Source organism: Cryptomeria japonica, chromosome 1 (assembly GCF_030272615.1).
Source record: "Cryptomeria japonica chromosome 1, Sugi_1.0, whole genome shotgun sequence".
Lineage (NCBI taxonomy): Eukaryota > Viridiplantae > Streptophyta > Pinopsida > Cupressales > Cupressaceae > Cryptomeria > Cryptomeria japonica.
The window spans coordinates 390,867,692-390,892,229 of NC_081405.1; the positions used below are offsets into that span (position 1 = coordinate 390,867,692).

The 24,538-nt window shown below is 36.8% G+C and overlaps 1 protein-coding gene across 3 annotated transcripts in view; it reads left to right on the forward strand.

Annotated features, from left to right (window-relative positions):
• LOC131070921 (probable protein NAP1) overlaps positions 1-24,538 on the forward strand; it is a 258,974-nt gene that overhangs the window by 194,163 nt on the left and 40,273 nt on the right. For all 3 annotated transcript variants that reach the window (XM_058006606.2, XM_058006607.2, XM_058006608.2), the window contains 3 exons: positions 7,726-7,871; positions 8,306-8,387; positions 8,523-8,633. In XM_058006606.2, the coding sequence (XP_057862589.1) occupies positions 7,726-7,871; positions 8,306-8,387; positions 8,523-8,633 (339 nt within the window). The remainder of the gene's footprint in view (positions 1-7,725; positions 7,872-8,305; positions 8,388-8,522; positions 8,634-24,538) is intronic.

Below are 24,538 nucleotides of genomic sequence, written 5' to 3' on the forward strand. Positions count from 1 at the left end.
CTTCAAGTGAAGGTTGTGCACCTGGAACATTGCGTGGTACAAAAAAATTAGGGTCTGATCTAACAGGAGTGCCACTAGCCTCACCCTCATTGTCACCAAAAGATGAAAGTGATTGACGACCCCGACTGTGACCAATGGGACCCGAAGTGGACAATGTGGGATTCATTGCAGCTGCCATGGCTTCTCTTGTTTTTTGCCTTTCTTCCTTATGCATATCATTCTCAGCAAGAATGGCCTTCATCTCTCTAATAATTTCAGGAGTTGATTTGGGGCATGCCTCCACACCATATCCAGGTATTTGTGCAAGGTGGTATTTTAATCTATTGATTCCACCAGTCATCCATTTTGTGCATTCGGTGCAAGTGACCTCCCCCTTTTTGCTTCCTGCAATCCCATATTTCCAAGCTTTATCTCTTTGTCTTCCTGACCTTGGGGTTGCCCTTGGAGTTGAACTTGCCATTGCTGATTTAACATGAAAAAAAAAAAATCAGCAGGGTTTTATGGAAAATCAACAAAAAGAATGACAATGAATCATTTGGGAAAAATAGCATTCAAAAACAAGAAAAAAAAAAAGAGGAAATAACTTAGGAAAGAAAATAGAAAAAAATTTGGCAGCATATCCCCTTGTTTTGCAAGATTTTTTTAAGTTTCAAAACAATGAAATGATTCAAATGAAAAAAAAAAAGAAAGAGAAAAATCCTTACCTAGATCTCTCTTGCTGATTTTTCCTTCTTCCCTCTAGTCCTCCAAACCCTTCTAACCTGCTCCAGCCAAAAAAAAACCAAAATGAAGTCAAAAAATTAAAAAAAAACTCGTTTTTAACCCTTACGGGCGCGTTTTTCTGGGCCCGCGAGTCCCTGTGAAAGACTCGCGAGTCCGAGCGAAAGACTCGCGAGTCTTTCGCAGGGACATGCCTGGACTTGCCTCGCGAGTCCTAGGCGAGTCGACTCGCGGCGCCAAAGGACTCGCGAGTCGGTGGCGAGTCCGAGGCGAGTCCGTGAGTTTTAAAACGCGATTAAGTTAACTTTCATATCGGGTTGCTAAGTGAATCGCAACCTTCTATGTTCCTGTTCCTTCCTAATTGAAAGTCATGTCATTTCATTGACATTGGCTTGTCTTTATATATATCTGTTGATCGGGTCTATTAAGATAAAGATAGAACGGTGCAGATATTATAGTCAGGTGTATAGAGTGCGTGGATATTATACAGTGGTGCGTATAACAGAGAGTGCGTGGGTATTATACAGCGGTGCATATAATAGAGAGTGCGTTAACTTAAGGCAGTGTATACGTGTAACCTCTACAAATTAATCTACTGTGTAGTTCATGGTACACAATTACAAGGAAGATATATGCTGCAATATAGGTGACCGATCTAATTGATGTGTTTGAGTAAAAGCTACGATATATATATATATATATATATATATATATATATATATATATATATATATATATGTTGTGTGAATAATAAATTCTGTGTGCAATATATATATGTGTATCTACTGTGAAAAGATATATATTTTCAGTTATAATTCTGAATTAGAGCAATAATATCAGAGATATAGCTCTGTATCTCTGTAATTTCAATTCTGATCCATAATTTGACAGTAAGGAGATAGAGATAAGGGATAGTGATAGAAAGATAGAAACAAAGATGGAGATTGAGATGGAGATGGATAGTGAGAGGAGGAGAGGGGGAGAGAGAGATGAGAGAGAGATATATATAGAGGAGAGGGAGAGATAGAAAAAGATAGAGATAGGAAGTGTTACATATAGAGAGAGGTAGAGAGAGGGAGAGATAATGAGATAGAGAGAGATCGAAGAAGAAATATGGAGAAGTAGAGATAGAGAGTCAAAGAGATATAGATATAGAGAGGGAGAGTGATGGATGGATAGAAAGAGGTGTCTAGAGATAGAGGGCGGAGAGAAAGATAGATGTAGAGTTGAAGATAGAGGGGGGGAGGAAGAGGAAGAGATAAACATAGAGAAAGATTTGGAGATAGAGAGGAAGAGATAAAGAGATATGGAGGAAGGGGGGAGATAATGAGAGATATTGATGGTGGGATAGAGAGGTAGAGAGATTGAGATATAAAGAGATATAGAGAGAGGGGTAGAGGGAGAGAGCTAGAGAGATAGATTGATAGATAGACAAACAAATAAAGAGAAGTAGAGATAGAAAGAGAGAGAGAGAGAGAGAGAGAGAGAGAGAGAGAGAGAGAGAGAGAGTGGTAGATAGATTTAGATATAAGGATATAAAGAGAGGGGTAGATGGAGAGAAACAAATAAACAAAAGTGGAGATAAAAAAATGGAGAGGGAGAGAGAAAGAGAAAGAAATAGAGATATATAGGAAGAGAAAGAGAGAGAGAGAGATATATGGGAAGAGAAAGGGAGAGAGAGGTAGAGGTAGAGATAGAGGGAGATAAAGAGGGATAGGGAGAGATAGAAAAATATGAATGTAAAGAGATAGAGAGAGGAGCAAGAGGGCCATAGAGATATAGAGATAGAGAGATAAGAGAGAGGTAGAGATAATGAGATATAGATATAGAGTAGGGTGAGGAATAGGGAGATAAAGATAGAGGGGGCAAGAGTGAGAGAGAAAGGTGACAATTACAAATGATAGACATATAGAGAGAGGGACAAAGAGATAGAGGGCAAAAAATTGATATTGTACTTTATATAAAATATAATCATGATATAGTATTTTTTAAATATAATGATTTACACTATAAAAAATATTATATAGTAATTATATATATTTAATAATTTTTATTTAACTATAATATATAATATTATTTCAATATTTTTCTTCTTCTTGATTAGACCATGTAAATCTTATTGTTGCCAACTTTACGATCGCTCTCTGATCCATCATCTAGGCAGATAGCAAGAGAAGAGAATGATGGATTATAGAGTTTATTCCTAAACATTGGCAACAAAAAATCTACATGGTCGAATCCACAAAAAAAGAAATACGAAAATCATTATGAATTATGGAAACTTCAAGAATTTGATTTAATATATAATTTAAAAATAAATTAAATTAAATTTTATAAAATATAATATATAATAAGATAATCTATACCATATATACCATAGTTGGACTACTCGCGACTCGGCTCGACTCGCCAAGCCCCTGGGAGAAAAACTCAGCAAAAACTCGGAAAAACTCGGCAACTTAAAAACACGCTTAAATTTAATAAAAAATGCATTTGTTTTGCAAAATTTAATGAGAAAATGCACCCAATGAGTCAATAAATGATAACACAAAAGAAACAAGCTGATTCTAGATATATATAAATGCAAAGTGTCTACAAAATCACATCCTCATGAGGAATGTTGATGGCTGGAAGCCTAGAAGCAAAATAGTAAATAGTTTTTGTAAAACCAAAAGTAAATACATCATTACAAATTACAATTACATTTTCCTCTTCCCAGCTCTAGCAAAAACTAGGGGAGAGGTAAAACTAGAGGGTCTAGTCCTAGAAGTCTGCAGTGGGCGCGATTGTGCCTCCTCGCTCAGTATGGCTGGCTCATCCTCCATCCTGGATGAAGCTATGTCTCCACTTGCTTGTAGCATTGGCAATGACTCGTCATCCTCATACTCTTCCTCCTCAATGTCATCCAACGTGAAACCAAAAATACCCCCCTCCTCCTCCATAGCCTGCCTCTCCAAATCAGTGATGTCATCCTCGGAAAACAATGGAGGCTGCTCTTGTGATGTCCAATCATTGTAAGGATCTATATCATCCAAGTCAAGTGGACCACCTGTTACTTCCTCTACCTTCCTTACAGGCAATCGAAGATTATATTGCACAATGACAAGGTCATTGAAGCGTTTTGGAGCTAACTTGCTCCTCTTCTTTGTGTCGATGACTTCAAACAAGCTCTAATTATGCTCACAACTGGATGAACTACAAGGTTGACATACGATTTTGAGGGCAAATTTCTTGAGACTTATTTCCACCCCAACTTTGCCTCCAAGCATCTGCAAATTAAAATTAGGTTGAGAGTAGCACCCCTCGCCGGGGTCTGAGGGTGAGAAAAAGAGGGGTAGAGAGATAGGTCTAGATCTTGGGGCAGAGAGGAGAGAGTGAGATGGAGTGTGGTAGAGAGGGGGATAGAGGAAGAGTGATAGGGAGATAGATAGGTCTAAAATTCGAGGCAGATAAAGTGAGTGAGATAGAGAGAGCGAGAGAATGTTGATAGGAGCGTAATGATTACTGAAATTTGACTGTCTGAAAAATTAAAATATCTTCTAAAACCTAGAATTTGCATTATAACTCCTAGAGATCTAAAACCACTCTCAAACATCCTGCCAATATATACATGAAATATAACTTAAAGTATAAGAAAGGAAAAAGACATATTGAAATGCCACTTATACTTAAATGTTATATTTCAATTATATATTCTGAGATTACTGAAATTTGACTAAGTTTGTTATATTTCATGTATATATTCTGAGATTACTGAAATTTGACTAAGTTTGAAAAATTAAAATATCTTGTAAAACCTAGAATTTGCATTATAACTCCTAGATATCTGAAACCACTCTCAAACATCCTGCCAATATATACATGAAATATAACTTAAAGTATAAGAAAGGAAAAAGACATATTGAAATGCCACTTTACTTAAATGTTATATTTCATGTATATATTCTGATGAAGAGAATGAAATTGACCTGAAGAAACAAAAATTGATAGTTTTCGACATGTTTGGGCCTCTTTTTTTAGTCTAGCCCAGTTTTTATAGAAACTCGACAAGTTTTTTCAAAAAACTCGGCGAGTTTTTGCTGCGAGTTAAAGTGGTAAAAACTCGCAGAGCTCAAAAACTCGAAACTCGGCGAGTGTTTGATACTCGCCGAGTACTCCGCGAGTGTTCCATCTATGTATTTATAGGTAATTAAATTTTACTTAGTTATGATCTTAATATTAATGTTTCATATAGTATATAACTAAGTCACAGGATATGGCGATTTTCATGGATGAGGTTCGAATTTAATCGAATTTCAAACTTCTATAAAATAAATCGAATTTAATCGAATTTCCTCTATAAAGCACTGCTATCCATCTCTAAACACAACTTAGCTAGTCGTGGGTATTCTTTGTATATGCTTTGTATCTATTGGGTCATGGGTGTCTGCAACTGCTGGGTCGCCCTCGGATTTTCTCCAACAAGGGTCGCTATTCTGATAATTTATTAGGAATATGCATATATTTAAAAATAAACAAAATTATAGAAGGCGAATTTGATCCAAATTTTTTTTGAAATTTTCCCCTTGTCGAATTTCATCCGATTTTCATGGCCGTCGAATTCGAATTCGAATTTGAACCTCGTGACTTAGGTATATAATATATATACTATATGAAATATGATCTTAATATTAATGTTTCATATTGTATATAATATATATACTATATGAAACATTAATATTAAGATCATAACTAAGTAAAATTTAATTACCTATATTATATTTATTAATTATTCTTTTTTTTGGATAGATAATAGGCCGTAGCCGAAAATTTAATTAATTATTTAAAATGTTGTAGTTGTCCTTGTTCAGTTGAGCATACCGTCAGGAAAGAGCCAGGAAGAAAACCTCCGGTTGTAGCTCATTTTTCCTAAACAAACTAAACATAGTTACGAAGTTGGCACATAGCCATAAAATATTTTACATTTAAGTCCTTGAGGATTTCTCACACTTCTCATATTACAAAATACAATATGATCTTGTCATTTGTCTTTAAGCTTGCTGTAAAACTTGAGTCTGAAGTTGACTCTTGCTCAAACAAACTTTTGCTCAACCACCTATTTGCTCAATCTCAAGAGAAGACAATATATTTGCACACCAAATGGGACATAAAACCCATCATAAGTCATTTTAAAACCACTTTTTAGGGTTGTGGATGTCAATTTTATTAAATTTGTAAAAAAAGTTGTGTTTGCCAACACCTTTCCGGCTGGGTTCGTGCATGGTCCATCGGAATTTGCCCAGTTTCAAACCTGGTCCATCTAGTTGTAACTGGCCGTCATGCTCACAGACCCTTTCCGGACCCACAGGTTGCCAGCCCTGGAGCCAGACCCAGTTGGGACCGGACCAATACCAATTGGCCAGAGGGCTGAACCAAACATCCTAGTCTAATAGTGAAATATTAAATCACTGATAGTGAATTGAACGTACAATGAATTATTAGATTTATTAATAAAGATTTAAACATAAATTTGAGGCTTCAACTTATACAGAGTCATGAATATCTATAGGAAATAGAACATGATAGCATTCACAATAGAAAAGAGATTTTTCTTTGTCCTAGAAAAGTTTTTTTGGGTTTTTAAAGAGTCACAATAGAACCAACTATAATATGGGATAAAAATGAAAAGTAATAGAAGAAATTATCTGGTAGAGTTAAAAAGTTCTTTGAATGGTTGGTAAGTGGAGAATTAAAAGCTAGTCTCTCTTGCATCCTAAAATTTGCTCATCATAATGTTATTCTCTTTGCCATATAGTAAAGAGAACACTAATTTTCGTTTTTTATGTGTTGGTCTATTGTAATTTTAAAATTGAATATATTTAGATTTTAAATTAATAGGGTTAGAGAGCATTTTTTATGCCTATATTCTTCTTGTTTGACATTGTTCTTGTTCTCTGATGGTCATATATAATGTTTGGGATGTATCAAATCATCTTTACTAAAGCTTTTAAGATTTATGGATTTCGTGTCCTCTTTTTATGCTCGCAGCTTTTAGCTTACATTTATTTATCTCTTTTGGAGTTGGGGCTCTTTTTGTCTGCCAAATACAATTGTAATTGGTTGTATTTTGCAACCCATTGACCTAATTTGGTTTCTTGTGGACTTCTATATAATTTCTTTCATTCTTTCTTGAGTAAAAATGAGAGAAAATTTTTTCATTTGGACATTTGGGCATCCCCAAAATGTGGGGAACATTCCTTTATGTTTACCTATATATCATCAGGATTGAGTGCATTGTCTTTGTGGATGATATTTATGAGCTAATGACTAAAAGTACAATTAACTACTAACTTATGACCCAATGTCAACCTAGATCCCTTAACCCTGGTACAACCATTTCCTTGTTAGATAAGTAATTATTAATTAAACATCAACCTACTTAAAATAGATCATTTGAAAAAATAATCATCAATAAAGTCTTGAATGGGTAACAGTCTTCTGGATCAACTTGAGTCAGAGAAGACTTACATATTGATGCACTGTGAAGGATCTAGTTTTAAAGCTAACTTATCTATTATCAACATTCTGTAATGTTCCTTTTTTTTATGTGGAAGCCTGGACCTTGGGTTTTCACTTAACAGTAATGTGGTGATAAGATCATTTTCATATACATGTTATTGGGAAACAGATAACTTTGATAATAATTCCTCATCTGGATGTCCATACACAACATTGTTTGGTTTTTATGTGATTCCTCTTCCATGGTGGTAGAAAATAATAATTGTCTCTGTGCTAAATTGTAAGAGCCCCGGTGGCACTTACAAATCTTAATTTGTTTAAAAATATTTGAAATATATGATTTTATTTTGTTGATGCAGATATTATTTGCTTCTGTAATTGGCATTTCTTTAGTGAATTTCATAAAGCATAATTACATGAGAGTTGACTGCAGAAAATTTTGAAAGAAAATGGTATCTTTCAAGTCAAATTTTATCAATGTGTTTTTTGAATCTGGTGTACATGCAGGATTTCCGAAAAGACTGGTTGTCTGTATTGATGGTTGTCACATCATCTAGATCACCAATAAATATTAGACACTTGGAGAAGGCCACGATTTCTACTGGCAAGGAAGGTTTAGTGTCAGAAGGAAATGCAGCCTATGTTTGGTCCAGGTATTATTATAGAATAATGCCTTGGTACATTTTCAATTTATGCAATGCCTCCAAAGTTTTTATTTGTTTGAAATATCAACTTTATGTTTCAGGTTATTGGCCTTCAATTCTATTTCATATGTAACTGAAATCTAGTCTAAAACATGTTTTCTGTGTTAATAATGGCAATGCATGAGAACTATGATTATCAGTAAAAGAAGAGAGCCTAACATGTTGTGGCAATTCAAGACACTGAATTTACCCATTTTGTTCAGTGCTTGAAACAGATGCAATTGCATGTGTAGGATTTTGGGTTATCATGTCACGAACCCAAGCTATGAACATATGTAAATATGAATGTAATTGAATTCAAAAGGGAAACATACACTGGTTAGGAGTTTCTTTTTCAAACTGCTACATAAAATCTGAGAGGAATGCATCTTTTCCACATGCAGGAGTGTTGATGAAATTGAAGATCAGTTGTCTAAACATGCTTGCCTGAAACAGCTATACTACTATCGCCAACATCTTACTGTTGTAAGTTCCAAATTGTTAACTTTTATACCATCTTTGCCAGCTTTATTTTCTTTGCTTTAATTTTTGTATATTGATCCTTACAATTCTTCACATTTCAATTCTCATATTTTTTCTAATCTACTTCTCTACAACCAGGTTTTTCGAAACACCATGTTTGGACCAGAGGGGCGGCCACAACACTGTTGCGCATGGCTTGGCATTGCTAGTAGTTTTCCAGATAATGCTACTGTTAGTGTGCCTGAAGAGGTAATATACAATATCTTCTGACAGAATCTATTAGTATATATAATTCTATTATCTGTTTCCACTGCAAGAAATTTGAAAGCTTGTTAAACGAATGTTTTATCAGGCAAAAATCCTTTTCATATTGATTTCAATGAACAGAGTCGTTTAATGAAAGGATAATGAAGATAATTAGAAGAATTTAGTAGTTGGAAAAACACAGCTTGATGTGGCAATCTAACTAGCAACGTAAATGAAGAAGGCAGTTAAAAATATAGTAGGAAATCTAAATTTCTTTAGTTTTCAGTGATATATCTCTATCAACCTCTGTTCAGAAATTTGCTCCCTTTTATTTTTGAAAATACATCAAAATTAAAACTTAAAATATTTAACTTTGTATCTTGTCAATAATAAGGGATTAGCCTTTGTTAGTGGGTTCTCCCTTAGGCCCGTCATACCTAGACTCAGTTTGATTGGGTTCTGATCCCAGGTTGGTTCTCTTATCAAAATAGCTTTTGTTCCTCTGATTTTCAGTGCTGTTCCTGGGTATGTCTTCGGTTTTTCTGAGACAAATCCAAGCTATATCATGGCAGGAGACAGATTGCCCTGTCTGAACATGGACTGAACTTGAGGTGAATCTGTGACTGTAAATGGAAAAAAAGGAATAAAAGGACATGTTTAAGTCATAAAAACTAAAGCCTAATGACAAAATTCATTGAATTATCAAGTTAGGAGTAGTGTTTTTGTGGTTAATTTTGTTTAATCTATGTATATTATAGTTATATATATTTATTTGGTGAGAAGTTAGAAAATTTTATATAATTATTTGTATGGCTATATGCAAGCCATATTGAACTTGGATAAAAAAATGAAATTGGTGAACTGTGATATCTGATCACTGAACCTGCACCAGGACTGGTAAAGTGGAGTTCAACACAAGTATAATTGTTAGCCCCGTTTAGTAAACAACACATTGTAGTGACTTGTACCCATTCTGAATATTGGAGGTATAAGCTGTCTAACAGAAGATTGCTTTTTTATGCTTTCAGTTTGAACTTTGTTGAATTTTCTTTTTTGAATTGATGATCTATTACTAGGGAATCATGAACAGAACAGAGCATACATCAAGGTATAATAGACCACACAGATATCACTGGCCAAAACATATCACAGGGAGTTCAGAGGTACTACAGAGAGTATATTTTGTCAAAAGGGCAAAATAGATACATCATTAAATCAGAAAATCTAGCCATTCCAGCTTTCCCTGTATTTATCTAATCCACTAAACGCTATTGAGGGATCAATATCTGAAATTTTTTCATTGGACTTGACCACTTCCAGCTCCAGGTCTTCGACATGGACAGTCTGCATTACTTTAAGGCCCATGTCTTCCAGTAACAAGTCAAATGTGCAGTCCTTGCCATGTCTTGTTTGAAAGTCCATATATTCCTTCACAAATTTGTCCTTATCCTCCCAAGCATATGGCCAATGTTTAGCCATTTTTAGCTCAGATTTATTGGATACCGCTTGTCCAATATCCAGCATCTTCCAGAATTTATCTTTGGAGACCTACATGGTTAATGTAACCTGCAAAACAATATTGTTATATATGAGCTTTTTAGCAGACTCAGTATGCAAGAACCCTGCTGGTTCTAACTCTCCTGAAATACTATTGCTGTTGTATTTTTGGAATTTCAAGGTTTTTGAACAAATTTAAAGCATAAAATAACACATGTGCCAGGCAAGAATTGCACATAAAACCACATAAAACCAAATAGAAATAAAATTGAGAGCAAGTGCAACTCTATTATGAATAACACATGTGCCAAGCAAGAATTGCACATAAAACCAAATACAATAAATCCTACTGCTAATTGCATACCCGTGGGTCCTTAGCTTATTTTAAATGAAGAAATTTGGTGTTTGCCAGACAAAACTGGGAAACTGACCAAAAATGGCCGTACAAGTCTAGGAAGTGATTTCTCTGAGCCAAAAAGTAGATTTTATAGCTTGAAAGGACTAGGCATGGGAATTGTGCATTCAAAATGCACTTTGGGTAGGCGTTCCAGCCTCCCAGGCAAAACGCCCGTTCTCTGGAGCCCCACGTTGTGATGTCCCCATCTAAACAATCAAAACATGATAATGCCGCTCTAAAATAGAATTTAATAATCAATAATAATACAATTAAAATATAAATATATATATATATAACCAAATGAATGAATAGAATGAACTAAATAAAATCTTAATAATAATAATAAACAAGATTTAGTATATAATTTCTATTTATTAAATATTAATGTTAATTTCATATTCAATAAGTAATTAATATAAATTTTACAATATTATATTCTTGAATCTTGACAAAACACAAATAAAAAGTGATCCGTTCCTTGACCTTGATTGCTGCTGCTAACATATCAAATGGTGAACTTTGTGGCAGACCAGATCTGATGCATGTCAGAATGGTCTCCCTTGCACCAATATAAAATCCTTCCAAGTGAAATACGAACCATACAATATGCACATAGACACCCTGGTTATAATGTGAAGAGGCACGATTAAAGACAATTAGGGACAATAGAGGAGTCACCACTGACCAAATCAGATCAGAATGTAAGTTACAGGCAGTAACATTACACAAGACATGAATAAGATAATATCTAACATGAATTGAGGGGCAGGATTTCTATGCAGCCGGCAATATTTAGAGCCTTAGGAATAATATCTAAACCATACCATAATTCCTATCAGATGCTATTAGTGAAGAGCAGTGATTATAAAGAACGATAAGTATCAGTAATTATAAGCCTTTGTATTACCGACTTAATCTGTCTGGTGCAGCGATCATTAATCTACAAGGCTGCGACTCGATAGCATAGATAAGATTGATTACTTTCATTGGGACAAGCGATCTTATTAATGAGACGATAATATAACCAATGATGAAGAAGCAAAGACAGCAATCATCTCCAAAAAAGATAACCAGCATCTTACATCGATAATACTCCTTCCGGAAATGTTAGAGCCTTCTAAATCAGAGCCATATCATCAGGTTCCTTGTATCATCCACTACAATTACCGTCTAATGTGAATTTGCAAACGAATATTAAAATCAATATTTAAGGGACATCACAATTGCGTGTCTAAGGAGCGATTGGTATAAGGCATGAAGTAATGCAGAATTAAGAGGGGATTAGTCAAAGCCTAAAAAGTATACGACGTATGTCACAAACCGATGGTTTGGAGAGATGCAACCCGCTGGTAGAAAGGCGAAATTAAGGAGATACATGTCTCTTTGAATGCAACGATTCCATCATATAAAATACATAAGAAAGACAGAATCCAGGGGGGATCGGAAGGAAGCACAATGGACTTTGGCATAACGGGTACATAATTCACGTCTACACCAGCGACCATGATTAAAGCAGCGAATTAATTAACATATGGTCAACTCCCCTTAAGATAAGTACAATCAAATAATTATTCGTCGGTAGCATAAGTAAGGATCGCAAGTCTAGAATTCATCAGTTTGAATGCACATCGAGTGAAAAGAGATTACATATTATATCGCTCCATGTGCCAGAGTAATGTGGTTGCTGTTGTCAATGGAAAATAAATCAATGTTCCAAATCATCTGTAACTACGAAAAAAATTATGATCAGCTTTTATCAGATAAAGGAATCTTATAACCGGTTTGTAGTAAAGAGAAGATATAAGGAATCTTATAAACGGTTTGTAATAAGGAACTTTATAGCAGATAGTGTCAAATTTATGACAAATTTATGAACAGTATAAGTCTATTGACAAACCAAACAAAACAATCAAGATAATTTCTATTTCTTCAATTGTTCCTAAAAATTTAAGTTAAATATTGCGATAAACTGTCTTTGGATTTGATAAAATGATATGTTAGAATCCTCACCCTAATGTTGGGTTTGTTATCCTAGGTCTAAATTAATGGAAACCCCATGTGGGAACATTACACACGTGCCAAGCTGATTGGTACGGCCAGCAAAGGAATCCTATACGGCTGGTTATTGAACTGAAACAATGCTGCTAATGAGGCTTCTAACCTGATTTGCCTCCTTTCTTATTCAAAATCTGCAAATAACTAACACAAATAACCTCTGATGAAGCACATGAAAACTTCTGTGTGAATCCCTCTCAATTTGCAATAATTAAGCTGATCTTTCACAACATCAGAATCAGAGATCAATGAAGAATGAATGTTCTTCAATAGCAAATCCTCTCAAACCCTTGTCTCAGACAATCCACAGATAAAATATCAAGCAATGTCAAATAATCAATAATGGAGTTTGAATTGCTTCCAATTTCCTTATGACCCCCAAATGGCACGATTTTCACTAAGTACGCCCAAATTCATTTTAAATACATTAAAATGTATATAATTAACTTTGCATAGTTTATATTCAATTTGGGCACCCAAATAATTTAAGTGATTTAATAGAAATCACTTTATAATATTAAGTGGCCTTTTAAATTAATAAAGTCACTTTATGACTTTATAATATAAGCACATAAGTTAAATAAATAACTTAACTACTAAAATATTAATATCTCCCTCAATATTCAATCTTTTGACGAACCGTCAGAAGCAGGGGTCAACACTAAATAACCCCCATGTGTCCAAGTGCCCTGACTAAAAATAGAACAATTGCCAGATTGACTTACTAAAAATAGTAAGTCCGTCAACTAAGCCCACACACCAACTGCTAAGGCCCTGGAACTGAACCCAAGACTGAACTGAAGAAGTGGAACTACCACCAAGACTCTCTATCTAGAATGTTAGCCTATGAGAGTCCAAAAATAATAAGCTAACCTATCAATCACAAAGACTGACTAGAGTGGGGACATCACAGTCCGCCCTCCCTTAATTTGCTTGTCCTCAAGCAAACTCAATGTTGGAAGTTGTAAAATACTCTCACTTTCCCAAGCATCCTCTATTGGCAGATCTCTCCACTTAACCAAAATTTTCCTGATGACTCACCTCTGAAGGTGACACTCTCTAGTCTCTATGACGGCCTCAGGTACTAAAATCAACTTCCCCTCATCATCCAAGGGTGGTAAGTCTGAAGGAGCTATATGTTGTCCCAATACCTTCTTGAGGCACGAAACATGGAACACATTACGGACCTTACTATCTGTCGGTAAATCCAACTCATAAGCCATCACCAACTCGCCTGATAATCCTGAATGGCCCATAATAACGTGGCTTTGAGTTTCTCGGAGCCCTTCTTCCTAAGAGAGGACTGTCTATAGGGTTGAAGCATCAGATACACCATATCCCCGATCTCAAAAGATCTCTCAACCCTCCTCTGATCAACATGTTGCTTCTCCTGATTCTGAGCCTTTTGAATGTTCTCAAGAAGAGCACTCATGATATCCTAGTTCTCTTGCAATAGGTCCCCAACACTTGGTACTTTGCAATCACTCAACAATAGATCTTGAAAACTAGGAGCATCATAACCATACAAAGCTTTGAATGGTGTCATCTGAATAGTCATGTGGTGAGTGGAATTATAACAATACTCACAAAGGTGCAACCACTTCACCCAAGCCTTCTGTTTTCCAGAAATGTAGTTCCGCAGGTATCCCTCCACCCATTTGTTGATAATCTCTGTCTGTTCGTCAGTTTGAGGGTGGTAGCTAGTATTCAGAGTGAGCTCTATCTCACATAGTCTGAATAACTCCTGCCAAAAGTTACCCATGAATCTATTGTCTCTATCACTGACAATACTCCGAGGTAACCCATGCAATTTGAATACCTCACGAAAGAAAAGATCGGCCACCTGTGCAACTGAATAAGTAGTCATGATCGGGAAGAAATGTGCATACTTAGTCAACTGATCAACTACCACATAAATGTTGTCTCTCCCTTGAGCTTTCGACAAGCCCGTAATAAAGTCCATAGACACGCATTCCCACTTCCTCTCAAGAATAGGAAGTGGCTGAAGTAATCCAGCAGGGAAAGTATGTTCCTGCTTGTTCTGCTGACAAACAGAACACTCCTCGACATACTGAAGAACATCCAATTTGAGATCCTTCCAAGTAAATCTCTCTCGTACCTGCCTTTAGCTCTTAAAGTAACCAGGGTGACCAGCCATGGGTGAATCATGAAGCAATCTCAATACCGTGTTCCTCATAGCTGAATCTGGGATTAAAAATATCCTTTCTTTGTAAATGATAAGATCATTCACAAGAGAGTACCTGTTGTCCTGTATTGTCCCATCAATAATGCCAGAAGCCCACGGATTCTTGGCATACTCTGCTGTAATCAAGTGTTTCCAATCCTCAGAAACAGCTGCCATGGAGCTCAAATGGGGATGGCGAGATAAGGCATCATCAATAACGTTTTGAGTCCCTTTGACATAGGAGATGTCAAAATCATAAGACTGTAGCTTGTCGACCCACTTTGTTGACGCTCATTTAGATCCTGCTGTCTAAGGAAATGCTTCAAGCTATTATGATTAGTTTTGACACAAAACCTGTTGCCAACTAAGTATTGCCTGAACTTAGCCATTGCATGCATGATTGCCAACATTTCCTTGTCATAGATACTTTAGCTCCTCTCAGGACCCCTAAGCTTCCTGCTCTCGAAAGCTATAGGATGACAATCTTGCATAATCACTGCACCAATACCCTCTCCACATGCATCACAATGAAGCTCAAAAGATTTGGTGAAATCTGGTAAAGCTAGAACTGGACATGTAGTCATCAATTGCTTGAACTTCTCAAAACATTCATGTGCTAGAGGTGTCCAAACAAATGCACCCTTCTTGGTCAAATCAGTAAGTGGCATGATATGCTGTGAGAAACCACTAACAAACCGACCGTAGAAGGCACATGAACTAACAAATCCCCTGAGTTGAGTCAAAGTCTCAGGCGTAGGCCAATCAATAATGGCACAAACCTTATCAGGATCCATGCGAACTCCCTCTCTGCTAATTATGTGACCCAAATATAAAAGTTTTGCCATACCCAATGCACACTTGGACTCTTTGGCGTAAAAAGACTTCCTGTCAAGTATGCCTAAAACAATATCCAAGTGAACCAGGTGCTCCTCCCAAGTTCTACTTGTAAACCAAAATGTCATCAAAGAAAACTAGGACAAATATCCTCAACTGAGACTGGAAGACCTTGTTCATAGTGGATTGAAAGGTGGCTGGTGCGTTGGTTAAACCAAAAGGCATAACCAAAAACTCATAGTGTCCACAATGACATCTAAATGCAGTCTTCTCAATATCCTGCTCCCTGACACTAATCTGATGATAACCTGTCCTCAAGTGAATCTTAGAGAAATAACAAGCTCCGTGAAGCTCATCTATCAACTCATCGATGCGAGGAATGAGATACCTGTTCTTTATCGTCCTTCTATTCAACATTTGATAATCAATGCACATTCTAAGTGTGCCATCTTTCTTCTTCACCAAAACTACTGATGAAGCGAAAGGAGACTTACTCGCCCTTATGTGTCCCATAGCTAGAAGTTTTTTTATGGTTTTCTCAATTTTATCTTTCAACCGCTTGGGGTGCCAGTAAAGTGTAATCATGATGGGCTTGGTGCCCTCTTCAAGCTCGATGATGTGGTCTATCTCTCTATCAGGAGGCCTACCAGGAGGTATGCCACTGAACACCTTTGTATGCTCAACTCTAAGCCCCTAAACATCTGCATGGTAAGGACTTTTATGCTGCTCCTTATAAGTAGGCATTAATTTACACTTTGCTGCCCACTCCACCATGTCATGTCTTATAAGTCTCTCCATTCTTTTGAGAGTGATTAATTTCAAGTTGCTAGCCTTCATAGCTTTCAAAACATGATTAGTCTCATCAATCTTGAATTTCATCTCCATATCTCTATGGTTGAGTTGTAAATTCACCTATTGCATGAAGCCATGTCATGCCAAGGACCACATCCATGTTTGTCATGTTAACCACATAAAAATCAGCTTTGAATTCATAGTTATTGAGTTTCGTGGGTAAGTCTGAAATCATTCTATCACAAGTTAGAACATTACCATCAACAACTTTCACCCTTATGCCTTCAAACTCTTGAATTTGAATCCCACGCTTCTCCACCAACCATGCATCTATGAAATAATGAGTTGCACCTGTATCAAGTAGAGAAATGACTCTTTGACCAACCTAGAGTCCACGCAACCTATAAGAACCTTCTCCCTGCATGCTAGACATATGAGCTTCCTGTAGATCAAATTCCCCTTCATTTTCAACTCCCTTCTCTGAATTTTCAGTCTCTGAATCATCTTGATCAGCTTGCTGGTCTGTGTTATCAGTCATGTTTTCTCCCTCATAAAACCACTCCATATGCCTATTTTGACCCTTAGGCTTGAGGGGACAATCATGGTTTTGATCATAAAGACCCTTACAATGAAAACACAGTTTCCTTCTACGCAAGTCATTAAGTGTTTCCCTATCCAAAGGTGCTGCAAACTTCTTCTTTTGGTCCACATTTTCTGATTTCTTTGGATCAGATTCGCTGTCATTAAATGATGAGGACGGTTTTGAGTTGTTAGGAGTTCATTACTACGAAGAGTGGTAAGTTCCATGCCTCATGCCTTCCTCATGGCTTCTTGCAAGGTAGGGGGATCAAAAGCCTTAATCCAACCCTTCATAGGCTCATAAAGACCTTCAACAAAAAGAATGACCAGCCTTCTCTCTGAGATGTTAGATACCATAACCGAAAGCTTCTAAATTCACTAATGTAAGATTCCAAGCTACCCATTTGTTTCAGCTGAGCTAAATCCCTGAAATACAACTCTGGATCCCTTTTATCAAAATGCTCAACTAATCTATTAGTGAATTCTTGGTATGTAGTAATAAGGTCATGATGTAAGGTAACCATCCCATGGTGCCACCAGTCATGGGCTACCCCATTCAAATGCAAAGCTGCAAACTTAATAGCATCTTCTTCTGACATAGGAGGTAGGGTCTAGTAGGTATCCAACTTGCTAATCCAAGCTCTGGCTGTAACTCTACCGCTGCCATCAAAAGTAGAAAGTGTGAGCTTGTTGATTGCATATTTGAGATCATTAGTTTTGTTCCAAGGTTTCCTGTCATTCCAATTCCACTTCTTGTTGTGTTCCCTCTTCTAACTCATAAACCTATCAAAGTTAAGATGTTCCTTAACTCTTGGTGGTAATCCATCCCATTCATCATGAAGTGTGGTCATATTAACTGTAAAGGCCACCTCATCTTCCTCCTCAACCACGTCCTCTTCTTCAGGTTCATTTCTAACAAATGTTGGGCGTGTAGGGCTATCGTAGGTGTGTGTGGGCATCACTCTTGCCCTTAGGTGACCAGAAACACTTCCATTTTCTTCATGGTTCTGATTATGCCCCTTTGGCACAGTGATATGCTATATGGTTGTAGTCAACTGCTGCAACACATTTGCCACTTGTCGCTGCCCTATTACAAGACCCCTCATAATATTTTTGGCTTCTCCATCCTCGTTGTTAACAGCCTCTCTGTGTGGCTCACCATCATTTCTGTCCCCCATAATTTCCAAGGGTATCTCTTCAATTTGATCCGGATCACCTTGTAAACCAAGTCTCTTGCATGTATAATACCTATGAGGCCCAAATTGTTGTTGATGCATAAGAATTTCTAACCCTCCAGGAAGGCAGGATTAGAGCTCTAATACCACTGTAAGAACTCTACTGGTTTTAACTCTCCTGAAATACTATTGCTGTTGTGTTTTTGGAATTTCAAGGTTTTTGAACAAATTTAAAGCATAAAATAACACATGTGCCAGGCAAGAATTGCACATAAAACCAAATAGAAATAATATTGAGAGCAACTGCAACTCTATTATGAATAAGATACCTGCTACAATAAATTCTACTGCTAATTGCATACCCGTGGGTCCTTAGCTTATTTTAAATGAAGAAATTTGGTGTTTGCCGACCAAAACTGGGAAACTGACCAAAATGGCCATACAAGTCTAGGAAGTGATTTTTCTGAGCCAGAAAGTAGATGAAATAGATTGAAAGGACTAGGCGTTGGGAATTGTGCATTTAGAATGCACTTTGGGTAGGTGTTCCAGCCTCCTCCCAAGCAAAACGCCCCTTCTTTGGAGCCCCACGTGCCAATCTGATTGGTACGGCCAGCAAAGGAATCCTGTAGGGCTGGTTATTGAACTCAAACAATGCTGCTAATGAGGCTTCTGACCTGAATTGCCTCCTTCCTTATTTGAAATCTGCAAATAACTAACACAAATAACCTCTGATGAAGCACATGAAAACTTCTGTGTGAAGCCCTCTCAGTTTGCAATAATTTAGCTTTATCTTTCACAGCCTTAGAATCACAGATCCATGAAGAATGAACGTTCTTCAATAGCAAACCCTCTCAAACCCTTGTCTTAGACAATCCACAGAGAAAATATCAAGCAATGTCAAATAATCAATAATGGAGTTTGAATTGCTTCCAATTCCTTATAACCCCCAAATGGCACGATTTTCACTAAGTACGCCCAAATGCATTTTAAATACATTAAAATGTATTTAATTAACTTTGCATAGTTTATATTCAATTTGGGCACCCAAATCTTTTAAGTGATTTAATAGAAATCACTTTATAATATTAAGTGGCCTTTCAAATTAATAAAGTCAATTTATGACTTTATAATATAAGCACATCAGTGAAATAAATAACTTAACTACTAAAATATTAATATCTTCCTCAATATTCAATCTTTTGACGAACCGTCAGAAGCAAGGGTCAACACTAAATAACCCCCATGTGTCCAGGTGCCCTGACTAAAAATAGCACAACTGCCAGATTGACTTACTAAAAATAGTAAGTCCGTCAACTAAGCCCACACACTAACTGCTAAGGCCCTGGAACTGAACCCAAGACTGAATTGAAGAAGTGGAACTACCACTGAGACTCTCTATCCAGAATGTTAGCCTACGAGAGTTCAAAAATAATAAGCTAACCCATCAGTCACAAAGACTGACTAGAGTGGGGACATCACACAGTAAGTCTCCTCTTCTTGCCTTCGAAACAATCCTCGTTTCTATCTTTCCACAAAAACCAAAGGATATTAGTAGATAAAGTTGACCATAACAGAGAACGTGTGTTACTAAAGTCTTGACATAGCCAAACAAAATCTCTTGCCAAGTAAAATTAGTCTTATTGTCCCAACCACACAGATTAGAAAATAAAAGATCCAAATTTATTTTGCACAAAAAAAGAGATCAAAGAAAATATGGCGGTTCAGGAGATCAGCAAAAAGAACACAGGCTATTTGACTGGAAGCTATAAGGGGAAGTTTCTGGAGGAGGAGAATTCATTTAAAACGGTCTTTTTTTGGCTCAATGACATGAGACCATGAGTGCCTAAGAATTTTAGAGCATTGACACTGGTTTAAAGAAAGATGCCAGCATTTGTTGAGATGCCTAACCACATCCACAGAATCAGCAAGGGTGTTGTAAATCTTATTAGTGTCCAACATTTGGATGATTCTACCATCATTCCACTTGAGGCCTTCAACTTTTCAGCATCAATCCCAAGTCGTTCAGGAAAACTTATATCGTTGCAGGCTTTCCTCAGGATAGTTCTGTTGAATGTAAGCAGGCTCAGGAGCTAAAGGTTCTGATAGAGAGCCATTAATGTCAATTTGGGCGACAACATCCTTGAAGAGGGTTTTGATAGTTTTGGAGAATCCTTGAGGGAAACCAAAGACTTCTAGAACCATGAGAATGAAAGACCACTATACCCTATCATAGGCCTTTTCGAAGTCAAGTAAGAACATACCCACTTTCTGATTAGAAGATCTTGCCCATTCCATGGCCTCCCAACTGGTTATAACCTTTTCTAGAATGTACCTTCCTTTAATGAAACCACTTTGAGTGTTACTGATGAATGGGGGGAGGATGTAAACAAGCCTCAAATTCAATACCTTAGTAAGGATCTTATAAGAAACATTAAGGAGGGTAATGGGCCTCCAACTCCTAATATGATTTTTGTCTCCTAAATTGGGAAGCAGTTTAATAATTCCCTTATTTATACTGTCTCCCAAAGAGCCTTTGTCGATGGCTTCATTTTAAACCTGAAGCAGTTCATCATTAATCCAATCAATGTTCTTATAAAATTCAAATGGAAGCCGTCAGGGTCAGGATACTTACTGTTTTTGAGGGTCTCAATAGCCTTGATAATTTTCTCCTTGGATATTTTCTTCTCTGTCTCAAATTGATTGTCTTAGGGATGATATTCCTGCAAAACTTCTGAGCCTGCTTACATTCAACAGAACTGTCCTCAGTAGTGAAAAGTGCCTTGTAAAAGGCAAGAAAAGCATTATTGATCTGATTAGGTTCATTTACCAACCCACTATGTGCCCATACAGCATTGATTTCTTCATTAATTTTTTTCACTTTTTAACAACATGGAGAAGAAGCTAGAGCCTTTATGATCATTTTTAGCCAATTTACTTTGGCTCTAGCTCTTAGTCCTTGGACCGTATGAATTTGCAGCTTCCTTAGCCATTAACTTTTATCATTTCTTCATTAAGAATCTGTTTGGATGAGTGATTTGGAAGCTTGGACTCCACAGAGCACAGTTCTTCTTGAAGCTTAAGTTCAACTCTCCTATTGTCAATAGCTCTTTTCTTCCCCACCACTTGAAACAAAGCTTTGAAACTGTTTATGTTGACATTCCATCTGTCAATGGCAGAATTATTTTTAAGCAGAGTCAAAGTGAAAATGATATGATTGCAGTCTTCAATATCTAGCAAATCAGTATTTAACTTAAAATTGCCCTTTCTTCTAATAGGTTGGGGTTCCTCTGGGAATGGAGCAAGATATCTACTTCAATGGTGTGATGATAAGAAAGGGAGCAGGGGTGGACCTTCACATAGTTTCTTTGGTCAATTTGATCAAAGTTGAAGATTTCATTATATAGAATCTGTCCAATATGCAATAATTTCTTCTAGGGCATTTTTGAATGTTATACCAGGTGAACCAAATACTTCTACTATCTTTTCTTAAGCCTTCAAGAGCATCCAACAGCTTAAGGCTATTTTTCATCTTGTACAAAAATGCTTCTCATTTCCTGTCCAACCCATCTCCATTCCACCAATTTTGTCCACAGTACTTTCCGCCATATTGAAGTCTCCTCCCAAAATCCAAAGGATGTTAGGGAGCCTAGGGAGCCATTTCCATAGGTTGATTCTGAATTTGTAATCATTAGGAGCATAAATTGAGCATGCTCCAAAGGGTAGACCATCTATTTCCAAAGAAACCCAAACAGCCCTGGTACAGGGAGAACAATCAGAGCCTTTTATGAATTTGGACCAATTGTGATTAAGAAGAACAACTGTTGCACACTTTTCTTTGTCATGCTTGCTGTGGAATTGAATGGCATCTTTCCCCACAATCTTCAAGCTAGTTTCTAGTATTTACCCCACAGCATTAACGTCTCGCAAAAATAACAAGTCAGCCATTTTAAACTGGTTCAAAGTTCTTCTTATGATATATTTTCTGTCAGGATATTTCATTCCTCTAACGTTCCAAACTTCCAACTAATGCATCTGAGGCTCTTCATTGGTCAAGAAGGGAATTTGACCCCTTAGAATTCCTATAGAATCAGCCAAAGCAATTGGGAATCTTCTCTTCCTTGCCTTTCTTCTTTGTTTTTGAATCAGGATCTTCCCTACTAACTTCTTTCCTTTCCCTTTTGTCCTCAGATTTAGAGAGACACTCACTAGGACTTTTGAGCAATTCATCGTCACTTGAAAAAAGTCGTAGGTCAGAAAGATATTTCCCAATCATCTCCTCGGTAGCACCCTTTTTTGGTAAATTACCTATATCCCCTTGTGACTCTAGGAAAGTTGAAAAGGATGAGTCTTTTTCAACAAGGTCTTGCACGGTTTTGTTTTTAGCTTCAAAATATTTTTTCTTAATTTTATCAAGCACTAATTCTCTATCTTTTTATTTGTCCATAGTTAATAACCCCATTGGTAGGTTGAATACCCTCAACGGACTCAATGTTGTCATTGCTTTGGTCAACTATAGGAGCCACTAGAACATTTTTGTCAAGAGAGCAATGTGGGGGAGGACTCAATAACAAGGGGAATCATGTTTGGAATAGAGGGTTTCTCATTTAAAGGCTCAAGCAAGCATAAAAGACGACAAACCACGAAGGAAACCGCAAGCATATATGAGAAAGGAAACCGCAAGCATAAAAGAAGACAAACCATGAAGAAGCTACAAGGAAGAGAAGAAGAAAAATGCCAAAGAGAGGAGACAACAAACAAAGGAGGAGTAACAAGAAAAGGGGACAACCGAAGGCCAGAGGGGGAAGACCGAAGGAGCAAGACACTAGAAGGGAAGCAAGGGAGAGAGAAGAGTCTAAAGAGGAGAAGTCGGCTTTGGCGGAGCATGCCTCTTCCACCAAGACCATATTTGTTTGGAAAGCACCCAAATCTTGTGCAAGGAAGATAACTTTTTCAAGCGCAAGTTGAAGGAAGCCATTGAAATCAACAACCATGCTTCCAATCTCAACCAAGATAAGGGATGGGGTCTTAGTCCTGCCTAGCTTCCTCTCCTCTCAAACATTCGTTCTTGCCATCTTCATCATTCCTAACTTCTTTCCTTTAGGTTCTTCTCTCTCCCTCCCTTGGTTCCCTTCTAGTGTCTTGCTCCTCCAGTTTTCCCCCTCTGGCCTTTGGTTGTCCCCTTTTTCTTGTTACTCCTTTGTTTGTTGTCTCCTCTCTTTAGCATTTTTCTTCTTCTTTTCCTTGTAGCTTTTTCGTGGTTTGTTATTTTATGCTTGCGGTTTCCTTTCTCATATATATATATATTATTATGTATTATTATATACACATATACATATATATGCTTTTTTGTTTTAGCCTTTTTATTTCTTGCCATTTCTTTTATTTTCAAATTTTTTATTTTTATTTATTTTATTTGCAGTTTCTTTTTTCATATATAAGTATATATATATATACCTATACATATACATGTATATGTTCTTTTGTTTTCGTTCTTTATTTCTTGTTCATATATATATATATATATATAATTGTTTTGTTTTTATTTCCTTCTTTGTTATTTCGATTTTGTCTTTTATCTGTTTTGGTTTTCAATTTATTTATTTACTTTGCTGTTTGTATTCTCTTCTCCTTTGTCTAGTTGTTTTGTGTCTTTTATATACACACACAAACACACATATAGTGTTTGTTATTTTATTCTCTCCTTATTTTCTTGTTTTATGCTAGTTGGTTTGGGTTATTTGTTTTTTGTATTGTTTCTCATTTTTCTTTTAATTATTTGTTTTCTTTTTGTCTTTCTTTTTGTTTTGTTCTCCTCCTTGTTCCTTTTTGGTGGTCTTGTCATCCTTCCTCGATCCTTGTGCCTCCCGCCTCCCTCTTTTTAGCTCTCGGTGGTCTAATGCTTGATCATTTCTCACTTCTTCATGCTCTCTGCTTGTCATCCTGATGATGGATCATGGAGTGTGATCCTTAACGTTGATGAAAAAACTCATACACAATCTAATCCGGAAACACTCAAGATTAATATCTCATGGATTGTGGAAACTTGATGTCTACTATTGACACCCTGCACGGAAGGGAATTATAAGCTAAGCAGTTAGAGAAGCTTAGAATCAAGCTCTCAAAGAAAGCTGCAAACCTTTCTTTTCTAAAAAGATGTAGGGACTTTGGTCTCTTTCCATCCTTCGTTAGAATCTCTCACCACCTTTGGAGCCACTCAAACAAGCATTTTTTCCGTCAGGCTAGTCTCTCTCTCCTCGGAGCCTTTATCAAAACTACGAGGTCTCAAATTATTCATCTCAATGGCAGGTTCTTTCCTCTGCACCTTGAGCTGGCGGGCACCCTGTGACCAAATTTGTGGATCATGTTGGACACGTCTTCATTTGCCAGGGTTGTG